Source organism: Epinephelus fuscoguttatus, linkage group LG1 (genome assembly GCF_011397635.1).
Source record: "Epinephelus fuscoguttatus linkage group LG1, E.fuscoguttatus.final_Chr_v1".
In the NCBI taxonomy this organism is placed as follows: domain Eukaryota; kingdom Metazoa; phylum Chordata; class Actinopteri; order Perciformes; family Serranidae; genus Epinephelus; species Epinephelus fuscoguttatus.
The window spans coordinates 16,451,956-16,462,716 of NC_064752.1; the positions used below are offsets into that span (position 1 = coordinate 16,451,956).

Here is a 10,761-nt window from a genome sequence, read left to right on the forward strand (position 1 = left end):
CAATTTAATAGAATCCAGAGAGTAATTACATCTCCAGAGATGTTTCTGAATTAATCAAAAGAATACAAAACAAACTTGTTAATCAAGTGGGTTGAAAAACACAATAAAAGTTTGATTATGAAAGCATTCATAATTGCACTGAATCAATTACCATGAAATATCCACACTAAACAACACAGCCATCACTTCTGAGGCCCGAGGCATGATGTGCGCTTTAACGAAAGGTTGAAGAGGACGCTCTAGAAAATGGTAAAGGTGAAGAGTTTAGAGTGGCAGCCAGGCTGAGCTCAGGTCAGGTTACAGTGAGGCTGCTGCAGAGTGTGTGAGAGTGTATACTGCAGGCAGATACCCACAAGTTAAAAAGAAAACATTAGACATGAACATGAAGTCAATAATTTATTCCAAAATAAATCATCATAAGAAGTCCAGAAAGAGGAAAAAACAACACAGTGGGAGTGGTGTCTGTTGTGTGTTCAGCACTTTGTTTACTGTTGGAACACAAATGTCAGAGAAAAGGCACGTTGAGGCACTTTAACTGAGAAATGATGTAACATTTCATAATATTCAGGTTGGGGTTTAAGTATTGTGTAAGTAAATTCTTAAGATTTTAAGACTTATGCAACTGTTTAAGTCATGTATGTTTCTAATCAGGTGGAAACAGAGGTTATGCCTCTCTCAGTAGTGTAACAGAAGCAGGTAAACAGCAGCTCAGGTAAGGAGGGCAACTCTGCTTCATTGTTTTCTTTTCTGTTTGAGTTTCAAACAAGAAAGTAGTCCTAACCTTCACCCCCTACAATCACCTGGGTTATACAGTAGTTCTAGCGTAAAAGTCCTTTCTCAGCTTCCACCCATGCATCAGTCCTTTACATGTGCTCTGGGTGGTTCTGCAAACAGCTGATGAACTCTGTGACTGGGTGGCCGTTGAAGCAGATCTGCTGAACAGCAGTGAAAAGAGGAAACCTGCAGAGGTGAGAGAATGATTTGAGACATTATTAAAGGAATAGTTTCACATTTTGGGGGTTAAATAGAAAGACTGGTACCACTTTCATGTCTGTTGACTAAAGCTGGAGTTATACTTGTGCGTTGAATCATCGCTGTACCTATGGTGAAGGCTCTGAGTCGACGTAGAGCCTACGCCATAACCTGATGTGCACCTGCCCAGAAATGTAACTACACATCGTGCCGACGCCTATTTCTGTTAGCTGAAACCATTTCCCTCAGTGGTAATGAAGCTTTTATTTATTTTAATTTCACAGATAAGAAACAAAACATTGTGAAGACAATAAAACCCCCACAAAAAAGTATTTTAAGTCTTGTGTGTGATTTATCCTGGCTTCATATGAGTAAAGGAAATCTCTGCTAGTCACTAGGCTAATTTATACAATGTAAAATGCCATAGGCTTGCGCTAATAACATTAGCATGTTGTATTTGTGGGGAAAATGTGTCTAGAAAAAGACAAATGCTTTGTGTGTGAGTCCTTCGAGTTATAAATTGACGCTATTCAGTAAACTAAGCTTTACAGCACTTCACATAGTATTTTGTATTTATTCTATCGGCGATTTTTAAAGAAGCCCTACAAACCCGCTGGCCAGAAACTGTAAAAAACAGAGATTATCTTTGGATTTTAATATTTCAGACAGTCCTTGAACACATTATGTGGGACAGTCGCTTCTGTCAGAAAAAACACAACCATATCTATGCTTAAAATAGTGACATTTCATTCTGTATAAAATTTTGCCATGGATTAAGCATTTACAATAACGAGCATGCATGACAGGTGAAAAACTGAGGCTATTTTCAACTCCAGGATTTCGTCTTCAACTCTTTACCTTCAAATTTCAAAGGGTAAGTTTAAAAAATCAAATAAGCTACCTAATTTATGGTGGAGGGAGGGTCGTGCATTTTCCTTCAGTCACTCAGGGAGACTCAAGTAAAAAATATTTGTAGCTTCAGGGAGGGTCAAAAAACAAAACAAAACAAAACAAAAAAACAAATGAGTCCCATCCCACCAACCCCCTCCTCTGATAAAAAAGACCAGACCCTGCTAGAGCCAGCAGATTTTAGTTTAGCTTATTTTAGCATAAAGACTGGAAACAGGGGGAAACTGCTAGCATGGCTCTGTGCAAAGGTAACAAAACCCAACTAGCAGCAGCTCTTGAGTTCATTAATAATCACATTATATCTTGTTTGTTTAATCTCTTCAAAAAAAGTGTATAAGTGACAAGTTGTGGATTTATGAAGACTTCCTGAACTCTTTGCTGGTTGCCTACAACACGTTAGCATCCAACGTCATCAAATGCAGACAATTTTTCACACGATACTCACGCTGTACCCTATCATGTCTCAATGAGACACATGCTTTAACATCTGTATGTGACGCACAGCGGTCTCCTGGGTGAAACTTATTGTACCATGTGCTTAACATTGCCAATCAGTTGCGATTTAGGCAACAAAACTACTTAGTAATGTTTATAAAAAATGTCATGTTTTGAGTTAAAATAAGCTCGTAATGTGTCATAAATGGATCAGGTGAGTGATGTAAGTACGTCACGGATGATCGTAAATTAGGTAACATTATTTTAAACAGCACTGACTTTTGGTTTTACGTGGGACACAAACGGTGGTCTCCTGGCTGAAAGTCTGTAATGGTTTGACTCTTCTATCTCCCCTCCCACTCACCCTACACAGACGTGTTTTGTCTTTATTACTACGCCAGTTGCTCCGAGCATCAAATTTCATTACTGATGTGTTTACACTAGAATGACATGGAAGCCCTGTGCAACTCACTGAGAGAATGAGAACAGACTGTTGCCCGGCAACCTCACAATGACAACAAGCACATAGCTCCTCATAAAACCCCAATTTGTCGCTTTTACACTTAAATCTTTTGTATGAAATGAATGTGCAAGATATACCATGGTACTTTCTGAGTTTTAGAGGTGCTGGAAGGCAGATTTTTTTGTGGCCTCATATTTAACGTACAAAACACGAGAGTGGCACCAGTGTTCTGATGTAGCTCTCAGCAAGAAAGCTCATTGGCACATTTTCAAATACCATGTTCATTTTTGCAGGACATGATGCGATCACAATTAAATCTTATTTTGTATAGATACCTCAGATGATTCTGATTCATATGCACTCAGTGAAACCAACATGTATCAGTAATTGTAGGAATGGTAAACGTCCAAACAAGCCACCTTGTGATTTACATCCTTGTTGTAAAACATGAGACAAACTTACTTTTCCACCATGTTCTTCTGTTTCAAGATTTGGTGGACCTCAGCTGCGGTCGCTGGACCCTGAAGCTTCTGACCGTTCAGCAGCTCGTTCTCCAACTGCTCAATGGTCTAAAACAAAGAGTTCAGAGGTGGTGTTTTGTGTTTGGTGCAGTTTCAGTGTTTGATGTTACCTTATGATGGCTTTTAAGGACTGATAGAGATTATCTGAGACAGAGACTGGTCCTCATACTTTGCCTGTTTTGGCGAAAGCCTCCCCAATCTTGCGGTTGCGTCCACCATAGCAGGTTGTGATGAGGTCAGCGATGCCGCAGCTCTCCAGGAAGGTGGCAGGAGAGACGTGGCAGTCTGTGCAGAAGACCTTGGCGAAGGCGATCATCTCCATCAGGCCGAGACGAATCACTGCCGCCTTGGTGTTGTCGCCGAATCCCAGGCCATCGCAGAAACCCGCTCCCACTGCTACAATGTTCTGCAGCGACAGGAAAGAAGAAATGCTGCTGTTATTGTGTTGCACTTTTTACACGTTGGGGTAAGTACTCGTGCATGTGAGGAATGTCACTGCTTAGACGAGAAAGGAATGCCTCCAAATAGATTTCCACATCAAAAAATTCCCAAATAATTAAAAACAAAATAAGATTATAAGGGATATATTAGAACATTTATATCGGGTTTATTGGACCAATTCTGAATCTTGAAGCAGACATATCTCTTAAATGTGTTGACCAGCCTGTTAGCTTTTTAAAAAGATGAACTGCAAAAACATTTTAGTAAAACTGACTTCTTTTGACCATATTTTTACTCTCATAACTTTTAATGCACTCTTCAACCTTGTAAAAGTGTTCTCTTACAAGCTTTAGCACAGGTGTGACATTGAAATTTCTTGTACAAGGTTATGATAATAAAGAAGTGAAATGTGTTTTCAAAGGAGGAGAAAAGCCGACCTTGAGCGCCCCGCAGATCTCCACAACATCAGACTCCTCCACCACGGTCACACGGAAGTTAGTGGTTTGCATCAGCTCCTTCAGCATGGGCCCGTGAGCCTTGTCTTTGCAGCCTGTGTCCAAAAATAACACATAACTCATCACTGGTTTACACAGTGCAGCACTTTAGAAATGTATACTGTATATAAATATGCAACTATCATTCTGTCAAAGCCTTTTGACATAAAGCTCTGTATAAATACCACAGATTTCAATCCAAATAAAACAAAATGTCTCCGAAGTATGTGTATACATGTGCTAATGGCGCTTTACATCATAACATGTTTTAAACAGAGGAACAGCGCATGACACAATCTTTCACTTTAAATAAATTAATGGTCCAGTCACTTGACTTGGACTTAAGTCAAACTCATGTCACAGATTTGATTAACTTGACTCAGCCTGACAAAAAGACTCACAACTCGACTTGGACTTCAGCACCAATGACACGTGGTTTCACTTGAACCTGAGCCTTTTGATTTGGACGTACTTGATGCCTTCCCGCAAGTACGAATCACATAATTTTCCTTCATCTCACGAGTCAACTTATATTAATGTTATTCTTTCCCAGCAAGCAACACTTAACTCCACATCCACTTTGTTTGAACCAGTCCGCCTGCATCCAATCAAGTTGCAGGAGAGAACCATTACGAGCTAACGTTGCAGTACTGAGCGCCAGTTAGAAAAATTCATACCAATGATCATTTGGTTTGCCTACAAAAACTATACAGTGGTCAGCAAAGAACAAATTGCAGTATACAAAATGTGCAGGTCCAAAATTATAGATTGAAACGCAACAACTTCCAACCTGTTCGACATTTGACGTTGCACAAAGATCAGTAAGTCAAAGCTAATATTAACACAGTTAGTGAGCCAATGCTATGCTAACGTTACCTTAATAGCTGAGTAACTTTTAGACACCTTGTTTTAACAAATAAATACAAGTTATAAAAAGCGCAGAGCACAGAGAAGCAGTCAGAGCTACAGGCTACAGTGAGGCTAAAAACAGAGTTCATATGACGTTTTTCGAAACAACTTTTTATGTCGCAGCTGCAGCACACTTGGATCACTACGGATGAGCAGTATGGAGATACTCTGTGGATTCAATTTTGTGTTCTTGGACATTAGTCTGGGGCGCCGTCTGCCATTAGGTGTGCTGGCCGCTCCCCCCGCCGATCTACGCAAGGGATGTGCGGACTCTAAAACTTCATCAGGACCTCCATCGGCATATGGGTGAGTAGATAATGGCTAAATTTTCATTTTTGGGTGCACTATCCCTTTAACTGCAGCTGGGGCCTCACTCAAATTTGCTGTTTACATCTAGAGGAAAATTAGATTACTCATTTTTAATCCATCCATTTACACATTCAAAACATTATTGTGCTTTACTTTCATAGAAAGTCATTTTGTGCCCTTAATTGTAGACGACTAACTCCAGAATCAAACTTGTCAAGTGTCCATCTATCCTCCATACCGATGGTTGTTTCACAGAACTTTTCCTCAGCGACCTCGTTGGCGATGTTTGCTCCCATGAGGACCGTCATGGTGATGCCCAGCTTCCCTCGGATGACCTCTGAGATCAGCTTCAGACCCTCTGGACCCGCATCGACACCCTGGAGGAGACGGATAACCACAAAATCAACACATGGTGCATCATTACTTCCAATTCTTAAGTGCATTGTGTAATTCCTGTATCATCGATAGAAGGTATTAAGACAAATACTACCTTGATGAGAGACATTCCTACAGCATCCTTCTTGATGTGGTCTTTAATGGTGTCGCACACTCTTATGATGAACTGGTGAGGGACCACGAAGATCAGAATGTCGGCTCCCTTCACGGACTCAGCCAAGTCTGGAACAGCATGCTGACGAGGAGAGAGGAAACATGTCGAAGCTTCAACCACACAGCAACACCAAACTGTCATCAGAGAGTGTTTCCATACTCACCACATTGGGGGGCAGCTTGTGGCCGGGCAGGTATTTCACGTTTTCATGGTCTGTGTTGATGATTTCTGTGAGTTTACGGCCGTTCACCGTCTCTTCAAACACCCACATGTTCACCGTGGTGTCAAACGTGTCATACTTGGCTGCGTTGGCACCCACAATCTTGGCAATGGCAGAGCCCCTGTGGACACAGAGACACACACTGAGCATCCTGGAGCAGAGACAGCAGCTGGTTGAACTTACTGTTTCCCAAAAAGGGTTAAATGTTCTTTTTGTGATTTCTAGTAGCATTCTTGCCCACTGATGTTCATTAATGTGCTCTGTCCCTATCAAACAAACAAATAAATTAATACATTTCAATAGGTCTCATACTTTGATGTGCAGCTGCAGTGATATTGAAAGAAAAAATGATCAAAAATTGTGATATATATGACTACTGACTTTTTATTAATGTGTATTTTTAGATTAGAAAATGTTCATTGCTCATTGTTCTTTAATTATTGCTTGTATTAAGGAGATATTACACTTTTAAAATAATAAAAAAGATGATTTTAGATATTTAACAGCTATTTTCTTATAGTTTGTACAGTGGTGTATTTCCTAATGGTGAACAAACATCCTGTGCCACTTGTGACTATGGTGTCACGTGACTTGAATAGTTTTCAGATGCTTTCCCAGACAAGAATAACACTACAGGTGAAAAAACAGAATACCAGGAGGGCGTTATTTAACCATGAGGAGTGTCTTCTTTAAAGCTTTACCATTGAATATCAACATAACACAGACTGAGGGCTGCGAGAATCCCTTTTAAAAGATCATATATCAATATTATGTATCAGTAAGTTGGCGTGTATTGGCGGAGATCAATTCAATGTTTGTCCTTTTACAACTGATTTATATCAAACACATTATAGTTTTAAAGTACTTGTACTTTGCTTGAGTGTTTCCAATGTATACATGCTACTATACACATCAGCTCCACTATAGTAACTTATATATATATAATAACTACATGACATCATGAGTACTTTTACCTCCAAGTCTTGAGTTACATGATGCTAATAATCAGTGGTGGAAGACGTACTCCAACTTTTGACAGCAGTAAAAGTAGCAAAACTTCAGTGTAAAATACTTTATCTCAAGTAAAAGCCAAAATACAAAATCTTACTTAACTAAAAGTACAAAAGTATTGGCATTAAAATATACCTAAAGTACCAAAAGTACCAGTGGTGTAAGGTAGTTATGATGGGCCCTAGTGTGCCCTAGTTAATAGCTATGAAGCACACACACACAGACAGAGTTTCAGGCGTATATATATTTTCCCAACAGTGTGTCTTACAGACACTTTTATGTTATATCCACTTGCTGATGCACCCAGCTGGTCAGTCTTGAGAGATTTTGCACCTAAACTAGCTTCTGTGAATCGTATCGTCTCATTACAGGATCAAACAGAGACCTGATACTGGACAACGTCAACATACATATTACCTAGCAACCATATTTACACATCTGTATCTGACAACAACTGCAGAAGACAATAGTAAATTATTAGTTTAACTACATAGTTTTTTATAGTTTATGTAGAGTTAGCATATAATGTGTTATTGATTGATACTATGTTACAAAAACAGAAAAACATAGTGGAGATGGGTTTATCTTTTTGAAGGCATATATAGAAAATCGCACCATTTTTGATTTAACGTGAGTTCTTCTTTGAGCATGGGTGCATTTCCAGGTGGCAGTCGGGCCCCTCCACCCCACGGGCCCCAGCGCAACTGCACTGCCTGCACTGCTTACATTTACGCCCCTGAAAAGTAGTCACTGTGCAGAATGGCTAATTTCAGAATCATGTTGCAGCGAGCCCTGTCTCACTCCGAAGTTGCTGAAATCTGGCGCTCGGGCAGTGACTTGCAGCATCAAAAACCAAGGGAAAAAGGCGTCCTCTAACGTCGACATGATACACAGCCAGTTGCCATTATAGTTTAACTGAGAAATGCGGTGGGACAAGGATGAAGGTTAAGGCAGTGAAAGTCCAATTTGGGCAGGCAGGACAAACAACAAACAACAAACAACAAACATCAAATTAAACCAAGGTTAAATTCAAGGTATTGTTCTGACATAGTGCATTTATTTTGAAACTGTATGTAAACGGTAAACTTCCTGTGAAAAAGGAAGTGTACTTTGAAAGAAGACAATGCATGTAACAGGCAGAGCTTAACACGGCGTCCCAGAACATCGACAACCAACACACCCTGGGTACCTTGCATGTCGCATGTGGACGTGGAAAGTCCATGACCAAACATCGATATGTGACGAGGTCGGAGTGAGAGTGTGTTGTTCCAGCTGGTAAAGGTGGACTATTTTATATCCTGCTGAGTTCTTTAATCTGTAATATTACATCATGATTGATTAGCTGATTTATGTTTTGTATTATTAATCTAAATCTGCAAAGTAACTAAAGCTTTAAAATAAATGTAGTGGAGTAAAAGGTATAACCTGGCCTCTTAAATGTAGTTAAGAAGAAGTATAAAGAAGCATAAAATGGAAATACTCAAGTAAAGTACAAAAACACATCAAAATTGTACATAAGTACAGTACTTGAGTGAATGTACTTGGTTACAATAATAGTGATACTTCCTTCCTCTAATAGGTATAATTTGAATGCAGGTCAGTTACTAGCACACTGTGGTAATGCTGCTCTGGGTATCTTTAGTAGGTATCTGAATACCTCTTCCTCCACTGACTAATCTAAATGTCACGCAGGTTGAGGGATATCAACTCCACACGAAGGCTGATTCAGCACAAATATCTCTGAATATGAAAAAGTCAAGAGCTGCTTGTTTAACAAAGATTTTTGGGCTGTTGAAGCATCAAAGGTCATCAGACAGTCAGACAGACAGACAGTCAGTCTCAGCAGGACCTCCACTCTGCAGTCTGGCAAAAGGCAGCAGGCGACTTATTAACTTTATGAATTATTTATCTGCTGTTAACAAAAGGCTGAAGCGGTTTTCTTTCTGCAAAGTTTACCAACTCTTTGACAACATTCACTCACACACACACACAAAAGTCTCCTGGCCCACTGTGTGCCGTCTCTAACATGGTGTCTGGAGACTTTGCAACGCACCACTGACTGTACTAACACTGAGCTGAGAGACATCCTAAAGTGCATTAGAGTTAATCAAACACCTCATCACCCCTGAACTCACCAGTTACCAGAGCCGATCACACAGACTTTCTTCGGCGCTGCCATGATGTGTTTGACCTTCCAGACGGAGCTGCTGCCGGTGCGGAGACACACTGAAGCCGGGACAGAGTGTATTTATACGGACACACAGCTGGGGCTCGGTCACACCCTCCGACACCGGTTGGTCTGCTCTGTCGCCTCTCAGGGACACACTCCCTCTCCTATTACTCACACACACAAGTAACGGGACAGCAGAGTGTTTCATTAAGCTGACAGTGATGTAGGACCATTTAATTCTCGCGTTTTTATGCTACAAACTGCATTAACTCAATTTATGTGCTTGGTTAAATAGTAGTAAATTGAGTTAGGGACTGTTCGTTATTCATGAGGTGGAGGTGGGGGTGCGAAAAGGGGGAGGCATGTCAATTTTGTGAGCACTGCAGAGGTACTTGTGTTTTTTAATTTGGCTCATGGGAGGGACTTACAACTTTATTTTGGATTTATTTTACCACATGGGGTGGCACGGTGGTGTGGTGGTTAGCACTCTCGCCTCACAGCAAGAGGGTTGCCAGTTCGATCCCGGGCATGGGAGCCCTTCTGTGCGGAGTTTACATGTTCTCCCCGTGTCAGCATGGGTTCTCTCCGGGCACTCCGGCTTCCTCCCACAGTCCAAAGACATGCAGATTGGGGACTAGGTTAATTGGTGACTCTAAATTGTCCATAGGTGTGAATGGTTGTTTGTCTTTATGTGTCAGCCCTGTGATAGTCTGGCGACCTGTCCAGAGTGTACCCTGCCTCTCGCTCGATGTCAGCTGGGATAGGCTCCAGCCCCCCCCCCGCGACCCTCAAGAGGATGAAGCGGATAGAAGATGAATGAATGAATGAATGAATATGCTTGCATGGTTTCTTTTTAAAAATCAACCAAAAGGCTCACCTGCTTTTTCAATACTTATCATCAGTTATTTGCATATGAGTCGTATATCACCGAGTACTTGTACTGTTTAACAACACATTCTCACTCTGACCTCGTCACGCATTAACATTTGGTCATGGACTTTCAAGGTACGTTCTGGGACAGTGTATCAAGTTCTGCCTGTTACATGCATTGTCTTCTTTCAAAATACACTTCCTTTTTCACAGGAAGTTTAATGTTTACATACAATTTATTTCAAAATAAACGCACTACTGCAAATTGACCTTTTTTCCCCTTCAACAACAAACACGTGGTTGGGTTTTGGAAAAAAGAACATGGTTTGGTTTTAGAATCCTACGGGACACAAACACTGCTCTCTCGGGTAAAAGTCTGTGTTTGTTGGACCCATCCACCACTGCTCTCTCCAGCCCCAGTCAGATGTTTGCCGCCCTAACTTTCATCCTTTAGTTTCCCCGACGCCACTGGGCACTGTTAAACTAT

General features: G+C 40.8%; 1 protein-coding gene across 1 annotated transcript; it reads right to left on the reverse strand.

Annotated features, from left to right (window-relative positions):
- Nucleotides 1–383: 383 nt before the first annotated feature.
- LOC125893075 (glycerol-3-phosphate dehydrogenase [NAD(+)], cytoplasmic-like) lies at nt 384–9,528 on the reverse strand. The gene is made up of 8 exons (XM_049583547.1): nt 9,370–9,528; nt 6,167–6,344; nt 5,944–6,084; nt 5,692–5,830; nt 4,179–4,291; nt 3,470–3,706; nt 3,242–3,348; nt 384–960 (listed from the first exon to the last, which is right to left on the reverse strand). The coding sequence occupies exons 1-8, from the start codon at nt 9,411–9,413 to the stop codon at nt 864–866; spliced, it is 1,056 nt and encodes a 351-aa protein (XP_049439504.1). The 5' UTR covers nt 9,414–9,528; the 3' UTR covers nt 384–863.
- Nucleotides 9,529–10,761: the final 1,233 nt, after the last annotated feature.

Excerpts from the sequence above, each read along its gene's own strand:
- LOC125893075 (XM_049583547.1), bottom strand. The coding sequence starts at position 9,413 with ATGGCAGCGCCGAAGAAAGTCTGTGTGATCGGCTCTGGTAACTG. Across the intron at positions 4,292-5,691 it reads GTTCTGTGAAACAACCATCG|GCTGCAAAGACAAGGCTCAC; the intron begins GTATGGAGGATA and ends TTTTGGACACAG. Across the intron at positions 3,349-3,469 it reads CTTTCGCCAAAACAGGCAAA|ACCATTGAGCAGTTGGAGAA; the intron begins GTATGAGGACCA and ends TCTTTGTTTTAG.